The sequence below is a fragment of the Portunus trituberculatus genome, chromosome 35 (genome assembly GCF_017591435.1).
Source record: "Portunus trituberculatus isolate SZX2019 chromosome 35, ASM1759143v1, whole genome shotgun sequence".
Classification (NCBI taxonomy): domain Eukaryota; kingdom Metazoa; phylum Arthropoda; class Malacostraca; order Decapoda; family Portunidae; genus Portunus; species Portunus trituberculatus.
Genome location: NC_059289.1, coordinates 13,873,426 through 13,895,779, shown reverse-complemented (window position 1 = coordinate 13,895,779; position 22,354 = coordinate 13,873,426). Strand labels below are relative to the sequence as shown.

Below are 22,354 nucleotides of genomic sequence, written 5' to 3'. Positions count from 1 at the left end.
AAGCGCAGTGTTTTGGAAGGAATATCAGGAAGAGAAGGAAAACGATTGTTACATGTGTTGATGGGAGGGAATGAGAAGGAAGAGTGGAAAATGGTGGTTGAGAGGGAGTAAGGGAGATGGGTTGAGTACGTCTGATGACTTGTGCGGTGAGTTATGGGTAGCGAGATTGTCTGCGGTGCGTGGCGGCGAGCGGTGGTGATTGAACAAATGTGGCCTTGATGGCAACAGAGTGCTGTGGCGAAGCATTACGCTGACAGCACGTGAGCAGTGGCGCCACATGCCCACACCGTAACACGAGAGGCAAAAGCTAAATAATAAAAACAACAACTACTGCTTGTAGGAAAACGGTTGCCAAAAATCACTCGAAAGTCCCAGTAATTTATGGTCTCGGGAGCTTCCACGCCTGCACGCAACCTGCCAGGACGCGAGGACCGGGGAGCTGCGGCCTTTGGCTAGGAGAATAGTGGGTACTTTTGCATCTGGCAGCACTGGTTGTAGTGTAGCATAGCGGTATCCAGTGTTTTATTGGGCCATGAGGTGAGGTAATTTGAAGTTAGGACAACGGACCACCTCGGGACATTGCCAGGGAGCATGTAGACTGAGGTTACTGGGGAGATTTGCTTCTTGCCTCCTGCGTGGTCTCGTGGCAGGTGAGGGCAGGTGCCAGGAGTGCCAGACAGTGCCTTGGGAGGTGACTTTGGTGTTCCCGTTATTGTGTTGCTTGAGTCATCATTCTCCGAGAAAACTAAAGCACGGAAAGTGGAAGTCAGGGGTTCTATGTGGCCACTCAAGGTTAGTTTGATTCTGGGTTCGTGACCTTTTGGAGGCTTTATTATCCGTGACGGGTGGTTAGGCCTGCGTCACGCGGCGCCCCTCACGCTCATTGGCATGTTAGGGCTCTTGTGGCCCGTCACGGCGTCGCGGTTATAATAATAAAGCTGTGACGACTTCCTTTTACCCACACAAAGGCACGTCCATAGCTGGGCCCGGCACGCTGCTGTGTGTAGTCTGTGCAGCTCCACAGGGACAGGCGTAAATTATTTATACGTGTGTAGAGAATATTACATTTTCGTGGCACTGCAACAGGTAACTCGTCCACGCAGGGGCAGAGAATAATTAATTTCACACAGGTAACGCATCCGCACAGGTGAAGAGAATATTTAATTCCTCACTGTTACAACTCGTCAGCACAGAAGCAGGTGAGGTTATGGTGCCACGGGGAGGCGCTACTCATCAGCAAATGGTGATCACTGCGTTGCTGTGAGAGTGAGCAGAGTACTCATGAAGGTGTGGGAGAAGTGAAGGAAGTGCGTGCAAGCATGAGCGGAGGACCCACGCGTGTTGCTGAGTGGCGGGGCTTGGACGCGAGGGAGGTACAGGAGGGAGCAGTGAGGGGGTGAGGTGCGTGTGGCCAGCTGGTGACATTGATTCTGTACGGCTTGGTAACATTAGTGAAACATAGGGTCACGCTGCTTTCCCTTGTCCCTGATAATTGCACTCTTCCTCCTCCTCCTCCTCCTCCTCCTCCTCCTCCTCCTCCTCCTCCTCCTCCTCCTCCTCCTCCTTCCCAGCCCTCACTCTTACACACACAAAAAAAATGCATACATTGTTCTGCATTATTGTTCTCGTCATTCGTTCATCTTCTGTTCCCCTTCACATGTTATTCTTTATTCATGTACTTAATTTTTGTCTCGTTCGCTTGTGATTCTCAGTGCATTCCTTCCTTTCATTATATTCAGGCGTGTTTGTTTTATCTATTAGTTACATAGCTATTGCATTTTTCTTTATTCTTATTCTTTCTTCCTCATGTCTATTCTTCCATGCATTCGTCCTATTCATTGTTTTACTCACTTCTATTCACTACACCTTTACCCATTTCTTTTCAATTTACTCACTTCTCCTTTTTTTTTTTTTTTTTTTTTTGCTGTCCTTCATTCTCCTCACTCACGTTTGCCAAGTATCCCTCTCTCCATCCACTGTTTCTCGTATTTTAGTTGGTCCTTTTCCATTTTCTCCATCTTTTCCTGTCTGTCTTTACACTCATCCACTTTTCCATCCATTTCCCACACACCCATACACATTCCTCCATTTTTTACGCCTCTCTTTCCTACCCAATTGGCTTTTCTCTCCGTGACTGCATTGCCCTCCTGTTTTTTGGACACGTGGGGAGAAAGAAAAGGAGGAAAAGGAGTAGCGTTGGTCCAGTCCTTTAGGTGTCGTAAAGCCTGGTATGCTCCTCTTCCTCCTCCTCCTCCTCCTCCTCCTCCTCCTCCTCCTCCTCCTCCTCCTCCTTTAACTCTTAGTGGACTTAATACTTTCGTTTTCTGGGGTAACAAAGGGATGGACGTGAATCTTAAATCAATCTTCTACGTCTCTCTCTCTCTCTCTCTCTCTCTCTCTCTCTCTCTCTCTCTCTCTCTCTCTCCCGCTGTCCTCCGAATGGTTCACCTTTCCGTATTAAAACCAATTACGGGACATTACAGGGACGGTAACAACACACACACACACACACACACACACACACACACACACACACACACACACACACACACACACACACACACACACACACACACACACAGACCTATCCCAAGATCGGAAATAATGAGCTCTGAGCTCGTTCCGTAGGGTAACGTCTGGCTGTCTCGTCAGAGACTGCAGCAGATCAAACAGTGAATTACACACACACACACACACACACACACACACACACACACACACACACACACACACACACACACACACACACACACACTCGCGTAGTGTAGTGGTTAGCACGCTCGACTCACAATCGAGAGGGCCAGGTTCGAATCCTGGTAAGCGGCGAGGCAAATGGGCAAGTCTCTTAATGTGTGGTCCCTGTTCACCTAGCAATAAATAGGTACGGGATGTAACTCGAGGGGTTGTGGCCTCGTTTTCCCGGTGTGTGGAATGTGTTATGTGGTCTCAGTCCTACCCGAAGATCGGTCTATGAGCTTTGAGCTCGCTCCGTAATGGGAAAGACTGGCTGGGTGACCAGCAGGCGACCGTGGTGAATCACACAGATGTCATTCGTCACTTCTAAGAAAATTACAAGAGAGTTCCTTCTATCCGTGGACCCGCTGCCTCTCCTCCTCCTCCTCCTCCTCCTCCTCCTCCTCCTCCTCCTCCTCCTCCTCCTCCTCCTCCTCCTCCTCCTCCTCCTCCTCCTCCTCCTCCACCTCCTCCTCCTCCCCCTTAAACTTGTAATCCTTTACTTACTTCAGTTGTGTCCGTGGTCGATGTTGTACGTGTGTGTGTGTGTGTGTGTGTGTGTGTGTGTGTGTGTGTGTGTGTGTGTGTGTGTGTGTGTGTGCAGAAGCGTCACAAGGAAAGATAGAAAAGAGGGACGATAAAATAATTACATCTTTATTTCCCAGCCACAAAACAGAATAGCAAGTCTCAATATCAGTAACACTAATAATAATAATAATAATAATAATAATAATAATAATAATAATAATAATAATAATGATAAAAATAATAACAAACACCATATATATAGAGAGAGAAAGGGGAGGTGCGTAGGTGGCTGCGATGGAGGAATGGAGAGACGGACCTGAGGAATGTCTTTGGGAGAATAGAAACATGAAGCACTCAGGTAAACAGTAGGCCGGTCCTCCTGTACAGGCATGCAGGAGTGGCTGACGTCTGGGTGTGGCGGGGCGACTCCTGTAATCCCGTGTCATGTTTGTCGGCGGTGGCAAGACTCACGGGCAGACACCAGACATTCCGCAGGTGTCAGAGAGAGAGAGAGAGAGAGAGAGAGAGAGAGAGAGAGAGAGAGAGAGAGTTTAGCTTTAATTAAGAGTTTCTTCCGCCCAGTACTTTGCTTAATTTCGGTCCCACAAACTGTACGTACTTTGTAAAGGATATTTTGTTGTTGGTGATCCTTTTTATCTTACTCGCTGGATGAACAAGTGTATGTGTGTACTCGTATTGAATCCACCATTGTGTATGATTTTTTCTACCTCTTGTATGGTGTGTAGTGTCCTCCACAGACACTCGACAGGTTAATTAAAGTTTCTCAATTATTGGAGTCCATGATGTAGAAGGTTGCCAGTTTCTTTCCTACAGATAACTCCTCTCATGGATCACTTACTCTTCTTCATCAGTCCTTCACCTCTCCCTCTTCCTCCTCTTCTCCTCTTTATGGCTCTCTCTCTCTCTCTCTCTCTCTCTCTCTCTCTCTCTCTCTCTCTCTCTCTCTCTCTCTCTCTCTCTCTCTCTCTCCTTCCTCCGTGTCATTCCATCTTTCACCTTTAACTCTCCTTCTTTGCTTCTGGATCTCCTTCGTAACCACTCCTGCGTCTTCCCATCTACACTTTTTCTTCTTCTCTCTCTCTCTCTCTCTCTCTCTCTCTCTCTCTCTCTCTCTCTCTCTCTCTCTCTCTCTCTCTCTCTCTCTTTCTCTTCTTCATTTCAGTGTTCGTTCACCGTAGTCCGCTTTCCTCCCCTCCCCCACACACACACACACTTTCTCCTTCTGGTCCTTTCTTTTTCACTCCCGTTCCGGACATTTCACCCTCTCACTCCAGCTTCCCTTGCCACTCTCACTTTCATCGTTACTTTGCATTTCATCCCGAGGAGATCCAAGTCATTCTTTTGCTCTCCTCTCACTATACTTTCCTCCGTCCTCAGCTCCTTTCATATCCACCTCCACCTTTCCTCCTCCTCCTCTCGTAACAACCCTTCCCACTCTGTCTCTCACTTCGGTATTTTTTCCTCTATCCTCCTTTAGCTACCAGTCTCTCCTCGTATGAGCATCTACAGTATAGAACAGCTAAAAATCACCGCAAATCGAAGTTTACCTGTAATATTCGGAATGTTTTGGTGTTTATTTCATTATTTTAGTTTCTTTTTGGGGGAGTTCATTTTCAAAAGTTGTGTAAAGAAATTTTCATTGACTTTTCATTGTTTTTTTTTTTTGTCTGTGTGAAGAAACTCATGTAAAAGTTGTTGATTTTGCTATTCTTTTCTTTTTTTCTTTTACCCTTTTGTTGTTTTGTTTTCGTTCAGTTTCAACAAGTTTGTACCAATTTTCGAGATAGTAGCAGTGGGAAAATGTGAAATAAGTAGATGAAAAACGAGAAGAGTGAAAATAGTCATTATTTAAAGTAGAACATTAGACATAGAAAAATAAAAGCCGAGAAACCACAAGAAAAATAAAGTATGGCCAGAGATTATGGAAAAAAAGATAGAAGAGAAGGAACACTAGAAAGTGAACAAAGCGAATCCTAAAGAACAGTGAAAGAGAGACACGTAAAGAATGAAAAACAAGAATACAACAGGGAAAGCTATATTTAATAAAGAGGACAAAGGCTATAAAAATACCTTTACATTTGACCATCGACCGAAGTGATCGAATCCCAGTAACAAGGAGTCCCTCTCACATGGCGCTGGCTGGGAGGTGGGTGTGGGTGTGGGTGTGGGTGTGTGTATAGGGGGGGCGGAAGGGAGGGTGAGAAGCGAGTGGCAGTCATGATAGCAGGGAGGAACTAAAATAGAGGTAAAATATAGTATGGCTTAGAGCACGCCAGGCACATTCGCCTTGATAGCAACGTGAATCACACTGGTCCGTGATACGTGCAAAGCTAACGTGACCCCTTGACCTTTCGCGCGCTGCATATTAACATTCTTACATGTGTGTGTGTGTTTTGAGCGTGACCTTTGCTGCTGGGGTGGGTCTTGATGGGCAGTTGTAGAGCTCTAGGGTGTGTCTGAAGGAGGGAAGTGTTTGGGTGACGGCGGTGATAGTAGTGATGGTATTATAGCTTCGGTCACGCCTCTCCTTCATGCCAACTGTTTGTGGCGTCGCTGCTCCTTCATGGATGAACGAGGAATGGAATTGCAACCTGTTGGTACTTGAGTGGCCAGTCATCATTGTACAGCAATACGGCGCAGGGCTCATGTTGAAGTTGATTTGGCAAAGCTTGTTCACTACCTTTTTTTAATGAAAGTCAAAATTGGTGCAGTCAGTACACAGCATAATAAAGTTTGGGTTTTGTGTCCCGAGAGTATTGGTGTGAAACAGCGGCGTGGCAGGTGAACGGGTGTTACGGCGCCACGAGTTGCTTATAAATACGTGTCCTGACCCACGTGTTTGTAGTCCTTCTGAACCACACATCACACATCACATCATCCTCTCGTCTCATTTTGTTGAGTGCAGCAGGAATATTGTGTATGTTGCGTAAAATTTATGTACATTATGCACAATAAAATGCATAATGTATAAGGTATTGAATATATGAGCGAGACGCGGCAGGTCAGTGTGGCGGGCAGGCGGTGTCCCCCCACTGGCAGCAACTCCATCTTTTTGTCGTTTAACTTGGCCTGCGTCCAGCCACGCTGGCTCATCTCAACTGTCTTTGTGACACCGTTTGCTATTTTGAAACATAGAGAACGTGTTGATACACTCTTTTGTTGCTGATCAAATTTGCTACTCTCGCCAGTAGTTGGGTAACACTCCTCTCTGGAGCAGGAGGTGCTGACGTGCCCGCATCATTTGTTTGAGCTCTTCTCAGTACATGTATTGTGTTATGAAAAAAGCGAAAAACGTAGCTGGGAGACGCCCATACGTGGCCATCACGACTGTCAGTGCACCGTAAAGACAACAGTGAACAGTACCATATAGTACCAGAACTTGTCACAGATAACCTTGACTCTTGGGGCATCTTCGACATCTTTTTTTTCCAGTGATTCAGCTTACCTAGCTGTCTCTACGAACTTCAGGTGAACACACACCTGTCACGCACAGTGCCGCAGACTGCCGCCTCTCGCACCACATCCCTCAGTATCGCCGCCTTCAACCCTTCGTCCTTGTCCATGCACGTATTGTTGTCCTCACGGCTGACAACACTGCCACGCGCGACTAATTTAGCCACAATCTAAATTTACCACAATCTTCATCTTCCACCCAACACCCTTCACAGATGATACACTCCACCTGGCACCTAACACTGCCACCACCTGATGATGCCGTCCCCTAACCCCTACACAGTTATGTCACGCGCACCTGTTCTTGATTTTAATCCCTCAGGTGTGTTTTCTAGGTAAGGAAAACCGCACTATTTCATGGCCACCTTGAGCGTGTCGGAGGTGGTGTAACTGAACTGAGCCTTGACATTCTATGACTTCTAATAAACGAAAACAAAATTTCTTATTATTTGTTGTATATCGAATTTGTCTTTCCCTTTCCTGTGGTCTTGATGTTGTAATGTGTGGTGCGATGTAATACTGCTGTGTGTTGCGGAGAAATACTTAGCGTCGTGGTATTGAAGGAACCGCAACACACACACACGGAAAAACCGAAGGCTGGTCTGAGCTGGGTGGCAGTGAGTGTCGAGGAAAAGAGGGAAAATGTGCTGTGTGATGTGCCGCCGATCGGAGGCGCCTTATGTAAGTGCGCCACCGCACGAGAGAGAGAGAGAGAGAGAGAGAGAGAGAGAGAGAGAGAGTTTGTAAATAATAGTAAAAATTGTTGTTATTGAAAATTTCTCTTAATATAAAAGAAAATATCATTACAAACTATTGAAAAATGTATACAGTATTTCACAAACACACACACACACACACACACACACACACACACACACACACACACACACACACACACACACACACACACACACACACACACACACACACACACAATAAATAAGTAAATGAATAGATAGAAAGCTGATAAATAAATTCATCAGCGATCCTCGTCCTCCCACAGATAGCCTCCCTGCGGCCTGTAGTATCCCCTCGTGGGCTGGAACCGGAGCCGTGCTGGGAAGAGAGTGAGTTCGTGCTGTCGTGCCTTCAAGCCCACAACCTGTACCGTGCCCGCCACTCCTCCCCGCCCCTCACTCTCTCCAACAAGGTGGGTGGTGTCCAGGGCCGCTCTGCTGCTGACAAGGTACACGGAAGACACGAAAAAAGATTGGCGTTCCATATAAATGAGCAACTTAGCTCTAACACTGTAACAGCTTGAGTCTGTCAGGAAGCCACACAAACCCTTGTGCCCTTCAATAACAACACGCGAGCCACAAACACTGGGCACCGCGTGGACAGGTAAATGAATGAGTCAGGTGTGTGTGACGCAGGTGTATGGTTGGTGTGTCAGGAAGCCAGGTATCTAGATTGGGTGGTGCCAGGAGCAGGCGGGCACGGTAAGGGTAGGGCAGAGCTGTAGTTGCTACATTGAATGTCTTCTCCACTATAGCTGTGCCGGATGGCTCAAGAATGGGTGAACCAGTTGGCGCACACCGGCACGCTACGGCATCGTGGAGATCCTGAACTTGGCGAGAACCTCTTCTGCAGGAACACGGCGCTCATCTTGCGGGGCCGTACCTCTGTCATGCCGGACATTACAGGTAAGTACTTCGCCAGCACGGACAGCGGCATAGCGGCGCTGCGAGTGTCAGAAAGTGATGCAGAGCTCAAGGCTTCGGTCCTCAGGGTTATTCCTGTATGAAATTAGTAAGAGGCTGATGCGACTCTTGGCATGACGGTGTGCGGGGACGTTTTGACGACTGTGGTACAAGTTGGCTCACAGTGTTCCTTACGCCCGGATTTAGATTATATTTCATTCATGGCTTTAATAGAGTTGTCCTTCATTATATTTCATTATTTGCTGTATTAGATAAATGTTAGGAAAGATCTTGAAAGATGAACATGGTACTCATTAAATTAAATATTGTTGCAGTTGTTGTTTTTTTTTCCGTAGAGGAGATCTGTACTCAGAAAAATGATTGTAGGAAATGAAATGTATATATATGGCATACTGTTTGCTTCATGATTTGTTTACCATATTAAGAAACTGTCCTGTATTGTATTTCGGGATACAAAGACCACGCCCACACTGTTCTCATTGTTTCATCCCTGCGATCGCTCTATTTACCGACCGTGAACATGTGATAAGTTTGGAACATGCTGTGCAATTTAATATTCATGAGCCTTAGAAAAGATCGTACTTCTTGCTTCCCATCTCTCCTCAAACTTTTATCTCCTCCGCTACAAAAAAAACTCGAAATCGTTGTGCCACACTTCGTAAAAAGAAAAAAAAATCGATCTTTTGTGTTCCTCTGTGGTCGTCTTAGCTTCAGTTGAGAAAGGAGCGCTAACGCCTCCCAGGTAATCAGTGTTGACGACTTGACGTGGACAAGGTGTGGCAGCCGTCGCAAGCACTAGGCTGGAGCGAGAGACCGAGGCACAAGGACCATGGGTATACCTGGCCCTCGTTTTTTCGTGACCGTGTATTTTAAACGTCAGCACTCACCATCATATTTATGTCGCTTTGAGGTGTTTTTGTTATCCTCATCATTCTTACTTTATACATTCTATTTTACGTATTTGTCTCTTACTCTTCGTATTCTTCCTCATCATTACTTTACTTAGTATCCTCTCTTTTCCCTCCATCTTCGCTCTTTATGCATAACCTTGCCTAGTCAATCCTCTGCCATCCTTACCTCACCGCTGAAATTTTCACTTTCACTTCTTTGCTTTTAATCCATACGCATTCACCTTTATAGCCTTGCATCAAGTTTTGTATTCCTCTGTCGTCCTTGCCACTCTCACTGAATCCTATTACAGACTCCCACGTTCACCAAATAAAGTATAACCAAGGCACTCATAGATATAAACCTGCCCCTGCGACCCTACCTTAGATCCTCCAGACATCCATAACTCCTGAAAAGTAGCTGAAATGTTCCCTATCCCTAATCCCAATGGACCACAAGACCGCTTCCTCCCTAGCCGCAGCTCATGTTGATGCATCCACTTCCCAGGTGTTCCTTTACTATTGGTGTGCATTTTCGTTAAAGGTAGGCGAATGAATTATTAGTGAACATGAACACTCCATGTAACATGAACATAAGGCGATAGGTTTGCGCACACTCCCAGCCCTTCTGCACACATAAACCATACCGAGAGGCCATCACACCCACTCGTAAACTCATGCACACTACAGCTCCTTCATATTTAGGAGGAACAGTTATCAGGGTTACCAGAGTACTTACCTCTCGCTGTCTACTATCCTTTCTGTACACTCCCGCACACTCCCCCAGTGTTGGACAGCAATGTTCCTGTTTTTAAGTTTTCAGCTCATTTTAAAATCGATGAATAAATTAAACCTTATTTAAGAAGAACCGTATTTGATGAACTGTAGTATATACACTAATGGAAGAAAAGGTAATGTTTCATGATCGATTCGTAGTCTGTGTGTTTCTTCGCAACTGAGTATGAAAATACTAAGCTGGTACACCTTCACACATTTCTGTAATTACTGGAGGTGAAACTGGAGGAGAAGTGTGGTTCATATTGGAGTCCGTTGAGCGCACGTCACCGGTTGTGTCCACGTGAAGACCTGGAGGAGTCGTCCCCTTTAGTGGGGCCGCCAAGCGGGGCTCAGCGGCTGCTTGGTGGGCCGCGCCTCGCCCTCCAGACTCAGGGAGGGGAAGAAGGATGCAGGAGTCCTGGAAGCTTCTTATGGGCGTGTGTCCTGAATGCATTTCGTCCGTCAGGAAATGTAAGATAGTCTCTAGGGTGACTACTGCGCGAGGAGGAGCCCGTCTTACACGAGCCTGGAGGGATCGCGACGACGTACTCACGTACACCCTCGGGAGGCAACAACGGGCGCTTTTATCTTGATCAGTACATCAATGACAATCCCATTATCGGGTACAGGCATGTGCGAACTGATTAGCTTATTTAACATAAGACAGAGTTCTCTGGGCGTATATGCTGAAGGAGGAGAGAATGAAGAGCGACAGGAGCGCCATGGTATGGACATACAGCTCCTCGATGACTCAGGTGCCATAGTCTAGGAATACAGCTCTCCACTGCAACATGCGACTCTATTTCTGATTCTGTGTGGCTGTGTTGGTAGCGCTGCGTGGGGGAGGGTCTAGCTCGCCGCCTCCCTCTGCTGCCACACCTTAACCTCCTGCCACTGTTCCACTCTCCTTCCCCCACAACCACCACCACCACCTCCCCCCATCCCGTCTCTTCTCTGCGAGTACGTCAAGGCAAGGTTGAGTGTTCCGGTAAAATAACACAGAAAACTAGAGGACGGAAGGTTGAGAGAAACAGAATACTCAGTCGATTGAAAACAATGATCTCAGGGGCGTTAGTTGCGGGTGTCCCTGGAATTTCTCTCTTACTATGGTAAAATTACTTCCCGCTTTCTTTGAGCACCGTGGATACGAGGCTGGAGAGGATAGCGTAGGAATAAGATAGACGTACAGAATGGGCTGGATAATATTCAAGGAAACATGATGCCTTAATGTTTAGGAAATGCAGTCATGTACCGGAATTATTTTAAATGTTTAGTATCTATAAGAGAGAGAGAGAGAGAGAGAGAGAGAGAGAGAGAGAGAGAGAGAGAGAGAGAGAGAGACCTTGAATAATTCATTATTATTTATTACTGTTTTATTTTCTTATATTTTCCTTCACAGGTGAAGAAGTGGCAGCCTATTGGTACAGCAGCGTCCGGCAGTACAGGTTCAATAGGCCGTCCAACAAACTACAGGCCAGCCAGGGTGAGAAGAGTCCCTCCACACTTTCTGTACCTCCTCTCTTCCTTACCTTCCTTACCTCCCTTCTCAGCATTCCACTGGTGAAATAGAACTCACCTTTCCGCAATTTTGAGACTCAGTATCTGAATTCAAACCTTCTTTCAACAGTCATACGTTGAGTTCATTTTCAATCTATTCCCAGAGTTTTGTCCGAAACCTGAACCTTCTTTAGTGTATTTGCTTATTTTTCAATCATCTTCCCGATATTTCGCTCCGTCATGCTTTTCACTTATTTCCTTTATTTACCTGTTAACTTTATTTGTGTGTTCCATTTGATAATATTTAGAGTGTGGAAATACTCGGATATTACGAGGCACTTTCTTACAATTTCTTTATATTCTTATATTACGATTATTTTCCCTTCAGTGTGTGTGTGTGTGTGTGTGTGATGTCATGTTTAGATACTGTTCATGCAAATGTTATAGCTGTTCTGCAACATATCACCTCAACTTTGACCAGTGTTGCCAGCTCACCCTTGCTCACCGAGGTGGTACTCCCGCGCAGGGCCGTTCACGCAGATGGTGTGGCAGAGTAGCAGCGAGTTTGGAGTGGGCAAAGCGAGGAGCAGGTCAGGCAAAATCATCGTGGTGGCGCATTATTCCCCTGCAGGTGTGTGTGTGTGTGTGTGTGTGTGTGTGTGTGTGTGTGTGTGTGTGTGTGTGTGTGTGTGTGTACGCACGCACGCGAGTAACTGATGATAAAACACGCATCTAATAAAAGGATTAACTTAATCTAACAACATCATGTCGTGTCCTCAGGTAACATAGAAAATTACTTCAAAGAAAATGTGCACCCGCTCAGCACTCGCGCTCTGGCTGCCGAGATCCTGGGCCAGACTCCCTCCACGGTGGAGCTGGAAGGAGTTGACGGACGGACGGTGGAACGGGTAATGCGCGTGCTCGCTGCCCAACCACCTCGCCTGGTGGGCCGCAACGCTACCAAAGTTATCGCTGCTCATCTTCTTGGTGAGCAATGGAGCCAGCAAGCGAAGACTTTATGGCGACCCACTCCGTCCAGGAGCAAAGCTTGCCGCTGATGTTTATATTGCTTGTCTTTATGGTTGTAATCCATGGACATTTTCTTTAATCTTAGGCCTAAAATAACTCATATAATACTGCATGTTACATTATCAGTGAAAGAATGTGAGTTTCTCTTATATGTTTAGCTGCCCGATACAAGTGTCCCTTCTCTACGCAGGTCACACGGCTTCTCTGGTGAACACCCCTGACGAGGAACTTCGCGTCGTCATTAATAGACCAGTAAGTCGCAAGCGCAGAGGATTTAAGAGAAGGTCTTCAGAAGCAGGTCGGACAGCCTCTGAAACTACTTCCTTCAATGTCCTCGGTGGTCTTCCTGATCTCTCGTGCTGCCCAACGAGGTTCAGGTTCAGAGCACGAGCGTCCGTGTCTCCAGCAGACATTCAGTCGAGTGTGATACATGACCCTTCAGAAGGTGGTGATCGCGAGGGTGAAATGGCAAGCCCCTCTAGAAACTGGCTGCAACCTCATAGTGCGGAGGGCTCAAAAGGCGGGGCTGATGAAGGTCCGACGGAAGTGATAGAACTACAGAGGGGAGATTTAGGCACCCCTTCATCGGATGTTGAGGTGATTAGTTCCTTAAGCTTTAGTGCCAGTCCTAAATATTCCTCGTCTAGATCTAAGAAACCTCGTTTAAAGAAGACTGGGCTGCAGAACCCTAACAATTCAGACTCGAGTACGGACCTTGAGGTCATTAGAAGGGAATCCTTTGATTCTGTAGATTCTCAATCACACCCGGAACCTAAGTCTGGGATCCTGCGACGAGATACAAGTGTGAAAGAAAACAACGAGTCTGTACGTGATGGAGTGACGGACTCTGGTGTAGACAAACACAGCAAAGGTCTCAAACTTCCTTTCGAAGTAAAGAAAACTGAATATGGGCAACTGAACTACTACGCACTTAGTCCTATGCGCTACTAAGTGGCCTGCCGTCGGTCTGACCATCAGTTACAAAGAATATAAACATTGCTGACAGAGGTACACGTAGGTATCATGATTTATCGAATCGATATAATTTCATTAACTTCTTTCGAAGCATATTTCATTACATGGGAATGAGTGACGTCAAAATGGTGTGTGAATCAAATTTCCAAGTGAAAACAAATCTCGTGAAAATGAACTTGGCGGCGGTTGTTGATGTGATAATTTCCAGAGTGTTGCTGTTGTTGTTAGTTAAGAAACTTGTTATTACGTGCCTGAAATGTGCCAAGCTAGAGCCTTTCTTCATGGTCTCGGGAGGCAAGGTTTTGTGGCAAGCATCCATCGTCTCTCTTTTGTTATGTACCTTCCATTTCCTTACAGTACTTGTCCTCACGTGTATAAATACATCCCATGCTAAGTTAGCTCAGCTCACCTCAAGTCATGTGAATGATGGTTGCCACAAAAGACAAAACTTGCCATGCACGCTTCTCTATGCAATACAAATTATTCCTGTATGAAGTTAATCAACATTTTATAACTGCCTTTGCGATCTCCAAGTGGTAGTTTTATTGGAGTGAATCACGTATTTACGAGTATTTACAGTTCTCATATAATCGGTTCTTAAGAATTCCCAAACGAAGTCTTGGTGATAATATTTATACATTAAGGATATATAAAGGTTATTCATATCGTGCATCTCCATTACTTCTTTTATATCATTTATCTCTACATCTATTTTTACATAAAACCAGTGAAGGCAGTTCACAGCTTTTTTGTCTGTCGGCTCGGGACGAGAATGTGATGTTGGCATAATATATTTTCATGTGCAGATACATTTAAGTGCCTTGCAAATTAAATGTATCTAAAGAATCAAATTTATATTGTTGTTACTGTTAAACTTGTTATTCAGTGTAAGATAATTATTCAACTTTTTTTTCCAGTATTGAAATACATAGGTTGCCTTATACACGGAATGCGACCCAATGAGCACATAATGAAACCAACGGATACTCTTGTTTTGTGTCGTGACGATGAGTTGTACGTGTGTTAGGCAGAGGATGACTGATAGTACAGGGTTTTGAAATCTTCTCTTAGTTTGTTTACACTATTATGACTAGTGACTGAGGCTGTGTATGTTCATATCAATGTGTTAACCTTAACTTTATTTCAAACTATTGTACTATTTTTTTTATGTTGCCAGACAGTACTGCTCGTGGTGGTGTAGCGGCTGCCTAGTTTGGGACAAGGGAACAGTTTTTTTCCGTGTAAAATTTGGATAGTAATTGATGAATTATTAATGTAATGACGTTCCTTCAAGAGTTACTCACCTTGTTCAATCTTTCAGTTATTGTTGGTCAAATTGTATGTCAAAGGCCGGCAAAATAAGAATTTGCATGACTCATATCTTTACTAGATTTTATAGCGTACCAGTTAAAAGAATTGATAATGATAATACATAAGCGTCCATCTTATCAAAATCTAGCAGTTTGAATCAAAATATTTCGTATTCCTCGTGACGTTTTGGCTTTTTCTTCTTCTTCTTATAAGGAGGTTCACATAACATGGAACTCAAGCCCCAGAAATGCCGATATGTCGTGTACACAAATCACTCAGATACGACGAACCGGAAATTGATTGACGAACGAAAATCTAGCTATACAGACTGTACCGTGGTTGTTATGACAGACTATAGCACTGCGTTTCTTAGGGACTTGTTGTTAATTAGATTCAACATTTACTAATTTTCCAGTACTTTATAGTTTAATGTCTGAATTATCGTAGGCTACTCCAGATCACGAGCTGTCATATGTATTGCCTTTGCATTGGGTCCTAGTCTGACTGAAATTGTTCTTTAATGACGAATTTTATATTTGAATCACATCAATAGCATAGAAAGCTCACTCATTTCGTCTAGGACTAGGTAATCAGAAGAAAATAAGCCTCGCGATGGTATCGTGAAATGGTACACTACTTGGTTCACCGTTCAACCGCTGAGTGACAGACAAAATATTTTATATATACACATTCAAAGCAAACACTATGATTACTGATAGTGATATTGAGGAAAACACAAATATTAAACTTTTATAACTTATCAGAGACGACAGCCAAAGTGTTTTCTGTGATTCTGTGCCCGATTGGAGATGTATAGCGTTTTTCCCGTTAACCCTAGCTGTGCCATAATATGACCTAAGCTGCTGCGGCGCCTAGTGGAATAAATTCCAATTCCTGTGATTCTGTGTATTCAAACTTTCGCGGCGAAGACAGTCAGACAGCTGACAGGCGTGAGGCGTCCCGTATGCTGCTGCCTGCCAGTGCCGCAGCCACACCGGCCAGTGTTTGAGTTCGCACGTGGCGACGTAACTAGCTTATTGCTGAAGTGAACACAAGTTGTGTGTACACATCTTAAATACATCTAACTAGTGAAACGAGGCTTGCTTAAGCAACTGAAATACGCGTAACGTACTGGAAATATGTAAGGAATCAATGTGTTGCATGTAGGAAAAGAAAAAAAAGAAAAACACCATCTCGGTATGGTCTATGGAGTAACGAATCCCTCTTCTGTCCAGTGTGGCGAGTGCCTGCTGGACGAAGTATAACTGCTGCTTACTGATGTGACCGTACGCAGAACTTCGTCGTCTCTGAGTGTTTGGTATGTACCATCAGTGACATTATTGAATTAATACTAACAAGTAAGGTATCGCTACCGCTCGGTCTGCCTGTGCACCAAAGCACTCACTGGCCACTGCAGCGGACTGACCGCCCGGAGTGATTCCTCACACGATTGAGTCAAAGGCGCCTTTCATATTTTATGCTTGAGCAGATTGTGCCTCGTGTCTGAGGTCAGTACTGTGATTACCTCCTTCACATGAACCAAAGTTAACAGAATATCTACATGATATAAACACCAGGATTGATGAATCGGCCAAAATATGACAGCATTTGCCCACAGCTCGTTATAGAGACAGAGTACAAGTAACAATGTAGCTAACAACGATGAGCGATACCAGCTATACTGTATATATATATATATATATATATATATATATATATATATATATATATATATATATATATATATATATATATATATGTGTGTGTGTGTGTGTGTGTGTGTGTGTGTGTGTGTGTAATATATTTATTTATTTATTTATTAATTTTTTACCAAGTATATTTGTTACTTAGAAAGACTACTGATATCTTGACCTGTGCCTGATGCTGACTTTTCTCGTAAAGGTGGGTTCACACGTGTCAATATGCGGCATTGTCCTATTGCCAGCCGCTAGAGTTTTCGGCTGCATTTCGGTGTCAAGTGGGTGGAGAAACCAGCTGCAAAACAAGACAGACATGTTTGTCCTGTCCAGCCGCTAGAAGCTTTGTTTACACTGTGGCGTCACGGAAGGTTTGAACATGTATGGGTGTCCAGAGGCAGAGAGAATCGAAGATGTACGAACTTGTGAGAGACAGACAAATAGCGGCAATGTCCTAATACACGGGTCCCTCTCGCTCTCCTCGTTTCCCGGCTCCACCTTTCGCTGTTCATTCACCCAGCTGATTTGACGTCACGTACATGAAGCCACGCTATAGGTCTTGTAACGAATAGAGGAATAGGAAGAAAAGGGAATGAAAATATGACAATGAATTAGGGTATAGGAGGAAGTGGTAATAAAACAGCAGATAAAAAGAAAAATGGATAACGAATAAAGGAATAGGAGGAAATGGAAATGATAATGTGATCACGAATATCCAGCCAGCCTTTCCCCTACGGAAAGAGCTCAGAGCTCATACTGACCGATCTTTGGGTAGGACTGAGACCACATCGCACATACCGGGATAGCCAGGCCACAACCCCTCGAATTACATCCCGTACCAATTTACTGCTAGGTGAACAGGGGCTATACATTAAAAGGCTCGCTCATTTGCCTCGCCGTGTGTGTGTAATGTATTTTTTCACCACGGTCGTCTGCTGGTCACCCAGCCAGCCTTTCCCATTACGGAGCGAGCTCAGAGATCATAGACCGATCTTCGGGTAGGACTGTCAATATTTTGTGCCCCTTGTGAGATGGGCATCTCCACACCACTGCTTCGTCCACTACCTCAACCCTAGAAAGGTATACATTCAAATTTTTACAAATCCTGTAAACATATGCCAATTGGAATCACTGTAGGAAAAAATATAGATGAAATATAAAGACATGTTTGATTGGTGCTAAATGATGGTCAGGTATGATAATAAGTATTCCTTACTACTATTAGTGAGTTTTCTGTAATAAAAAAGAATTGAAAATCTGGCTTTGAGTCCATTGAAATTTTTTTTCCCAAAAAATTTGTTTTGTAATTTGCTGGAATTAAAAAAATAATTAAACCAAGAGAAAAAAAATGTTACCAAAGTAAAGTAGCATGATGGTGGATTCCATATTCTGCCTGCCAAACCTTTGCTGCAAAGCAATCATGATGCCTTGAATGAATCAAAATGGTTGATTTTAAAGATGTGCTGATTGAATTAATTGTAGGGATTTGGGGTGGATGTGTAAAGATGTCACTTGACAGGAAGGCCTGATGTTGATGGTACTCCCTCTACAGTAGCTTGCTTTTCCTTATTAGGTCTTATAATAGCAGGCAAAGCACTATGCTCTGTGAGCATCTCTGATGGTGGAGAGGAGACACCAGATGGACGGGGAAGGGGAACGTCCCCATAGATGCTTGCTGACTGATTCCAGTTATCAGTCACTGATGGAATTTAGTATCTGACATATGTCATCCTCAGAAACTGGTCTCGTTCATTTTGAGGACATTCACCTCAAATTTGCAAAATAAAACTAGCTTTAGTTAACTGTACAACAAATTTTACTCAAAGTGACACTCAGAAATTTCACACTAAATTATCTAACACAACAAAAGATAATGGCAACTTTCCTCCACACTTTTTTTCTTTTTTAAATCCTAAAAATTATTTAGGTATACCTGTGCCAATTGGATACAAAACTACTTACCTTTGTCAGAAATCTATGGGGAGCACTGCTCTACACCCTTTTCCTATGAGTGCATGTGTTACGCTCTGGCTTTACCCAACAAAAATTGTCAAATACTCATTTCTGCGAGAACACTGGATGTGAAAATATGAAATGCACAAGTGTGTGAATACCCATCTAGGGTTAACTAAAGTCTTTACTTTAACACAAATACTGCAGTTCGGAGATGTGCATCAGATGCAGTTCTCTTCTTTAAAGGTGTAAGATGCTTCCTCATCCCGAGTGATATCAGTGATGAACTCAAAACTCATCATGAATAGCATGTTTGGGACCCAAAAAATTAATACAACAGCAAAAATGCCCTACGTAGAACCACATTAGTACGTTCAATGAGATCTCCCTGATGACTATTTCCCTCTCTGTAGGATGTTGTTAGAAGTGAGGATTGAATACTTCTGATGATTTAATTTGATTGCATAGTCTTTTGTGAAGATGAACACTTCTTATAAGAAATGTAGACCAACCAGCCGATACTTCCCAACCACTATGTGTGAATGTGTTATGGCTAGCAGAACTGTTGATACTTCTAGCGGCTAGCATATCCAGCCACATATTGATATGTGTGAACCTGCCTTAACACCATCCTTTGAAGGAAAAATGATATTGACTAGTAGCTGTCTCACATTAGAGAAGCCAGTAAATTTCCAGTTTCAACCAATAGCTACACCTCCTTCAGCCCCGCAAAAAATGGTAAACTGAATTAACTGAAATTATAACCCCTTACCCTGCTTGGACACCCTCATAAAGTAAACTAGCCTTAGCTATGTACCTAAAATGTTATAACCTAACTGGTGCAGCTTCACCCACCACTGGATCTCACATAAGGTAAACTATCCTACCATTTTGTAATTAGTCAGGTTTACCCTTCCCCTAGACACCAATGCAAAACATAAACTTAAATTATCAATTCCTGACAGGATAAAATGTGATAAGAAATGCTCCAAAAGGTGTGATGTACATCATGTACTTATATAGATATGTTCAGTGCATTGGTTGAAACAAAGCTTTTTTTTTTTTTTTTTTTTTTTTTTTTTTTTAAACACACACACACACACACACACACACACACACACACACACCGCGTAGTGTAGTGGTTAGCACGCTCGACTCACACTCGAGAGGGTCTGGGTTCGAATCCCGGACGCGGCGAGGCAAATGGGCAAGCCTCTTAATGTGTAGCCCCTGTTCACCTAGCAGTAAATAGGTACAGGATGTAACTCGAGGGGTTGTGGCCTCGCTTTCTCGGTGTGTGGAGTGTGTTGTGGTCTCAGTCCTACTCGAAGATCGGTCTATGAGCTCTGAGCTCGCTCCGTAATGGGGAAGACTGGCTGAGTGACCAGCAGACAACCGAGGAGGTGAATTACACACACACACACACACACACACACACACACACACACACACACACACACACACACACACACACACACACACACACACACACACACACACACATCTATAGTGATTATCAGTCTCTTTACTTCTGATACAAAAAGTACTACTGTATCCCTGCCTTTCCTTCAGTAGCTATATATAGGTTTTCCTTTACATACATATTCAGATCAACTAATTTCTTAAAATTATCATATTGGAAAAAGATATCTATATATGTAAAAACTATGAATGTCTGTGTAGCCACAAGTCCACCTGATATCATTGAAGCATGGATAGCTGATATCACAAGCACTGGTATTGCTCATCCCTTGTAGCCACAAAATCATAATTTTGGGAACTTTTTCACACAGGTTTCAGGTACAATTTATTCTTCCTTTTGTCTCTTGACATAATTCATTAGTTCCAGCAACATCAAAGATTTCAAGTGTGTGGGCAAATATGTTGGTCTCTCTCTCTCTCTCTCTCTCTCTCTCTCTCTCTCTCTCTCTCTCTCTCTCTCTCTCTCTCTCTCTCTCTCTCTCTCTCTCTCTCTCTCTCTCTCTCTCTCTCTCTCTCTCTCTCTCTCTCCTTCCTTCCTTTTAAGTGTACCTCTATGAATGTACAATTCTTTGAAATACAAACACCAACCACTAAATTTATTTGCTCCAGTCTCTCAGGGTTGTGCAGTGTCATATGTAGGATAATCCAATTTTTTAGGAAATGGCAGTACTGCTGTGACCTCATTTATATGGATGTTATGTGAAGTAGCATATTTCATGACATGAAATGCAGACATTAGTATATGACTGGCTGATATTTTTCATGTGGATAACATCAAGCATTTTAACATGATTTCATTATGTAGCTATTTGATTTTGTTGAACAGAATTTCGTGATTACAAATGACACCATTCTACTATTGTAACAGAGCAGGTATTTAATATGATTAATTGGAAATCATTATAGTTTGATGTTATGTTGGATAATCTGAAGACCATATGTAATGTAATTATAACTCATCACTGTAGCTCACTTACCTTTTTTATTTTTATGGCAAGTGAAACACTTAAAAATTTTGAGGATATTCATTCCACTCTTGATTGAAAAATATCATTTTTTATTATTATGTTTTATAGGATTTATTCATGTGCAGATGTATAGTAATTTTGATATGTAGAGCACATTATTTCATCATAGTGTTTGGCAGCACCTTGAGTGTGTCTGGTGTTGATGTGTTGGGTGTGGCAGGTGATGGATGTAGGAGATTCACCTTGCCCAGAAAAGACAATTTCATACAAATTTCCAAAACTGTTACCTTCCCTATAAAAATTAAGCCAACTTTGTTTTTGTTCATATTTGTTTTTACATTTCCTTTGACATGTTCCTTATCAATAAAACAAAAAATTCCTTGTGTGTGAGGATTGCCTTATGAGGGCCAAGAATAAATATATATCAAGCTGGTACTTGAAACACAGGGTTTATGGGTCCAAGAAATATTGGGAAAAAAGAAAAAAGAAAAATAAATTGCAACAGCTAGTGCCTAATTTTAGAAATGAAATAATAATACTCTGTTGTATTACAGTTAGTAATAGCTTGTTTTATTAATCAGCACAAGGCAATTTACATATACAAATACATTTTGTTCTGTAAAACTTATGAAAGTTGTGATTTTCATACTAGTAAAACCATGGTATGATGTATTTCAATAAAACATTTCATCTTGATGTGAGAAACTCAGGTAGCCCATGCTTGATATACTAATACTAGGTAGTGTAATGAATTGCTTCTAATGCAAAATTTCATCCAAACAAGAAGAAAGGCACTGCTGCCCTTGTCGATTAGGAGCAGTGTTACCCCGTGGTCAGGTCTTGTCCAGTCTGCTAGAAATATTGAGATGGAAATAATTGGAAGACAATTCATCTACCTCAGAAAAATGGTACATAGACAATTTCTGTCAAAACTATGGTAGACTGAATAGAGAAATATTTGGTAAAAGTTATCCAATAGACACTCCCAAGGTCTGTGTGTGTGGGTGTGGGTTAGGGTGTGGATGTGGGTGTGGGGTGTGGGTGTGGGTGTGGAGAGAGAGAGGGAGAGAAAATAAGTATACTGTCTAATTGGCATTGTTTTTACTTCATGTAATTCATAAGTAAATGACCTGCAACAAATATAGTCTTAGTCTGACTTATAAAAGTTTTCGTATGCCTCAGTGCATTGAATGATTAACTTGTACACAATGGACCTGCATGAAGTGTCTAAGACTTGATACATACTTCTATGGCACATTCAGTGTCACAAGAATCCATCAATATTAAAATCCAGTGGTTCATATTAGTGTTCATTACCTGCATAAAATTAGCTGTATCTCTAATCTTCGATGCAATAGATCAAAGTTAATTACTTGCATAGA

At 43.2% G+C, this 22,354-nt stretch overlaps 1 protein-coding gene across 4 annotated transcripts in view; it reads left to right on the top strand.

Annotated features, from left to right (window-relative positions):
- The window catches only part of LOC123513340, a 92,108-nt gene extending 75,552 nt beyond the window's left edge, over positions 1-16,556 (top strand). The window contains exons 1-7 of one of the 4 annotated variants that reach the window (XM_045270468.1): positions 6,490-6,750; positions 7,739-7,885; positions 8,228-8,378; positions 11,460-11,543; positions 12,039-12,188; positions 12,338-12,544; positions 12,777-16,556. In XM_045270468.1, coding sequence (XP_045126403.1) covers positions 8,237-8,378; positions 11,460-11,543; positions 12,039-12,188; positions 12,338-12,544; positions 12,777-13,537 — 1,344 coding nt within the window. In that variant the 5' untranslated portion in view covers positions 6,490-6,750; positions 7,739-7,885; positions 8,228-8,236 and the 3' untranslated portion in view covers positions 13,538-16,556. The other 3 variants (XM_045270467.1, XM_045270466.1, XR_006677318.1) reach the window with 3 other exon arrangements.
- Positions 16,557-22,354: the final 5,798 nt, after the last annotated feature.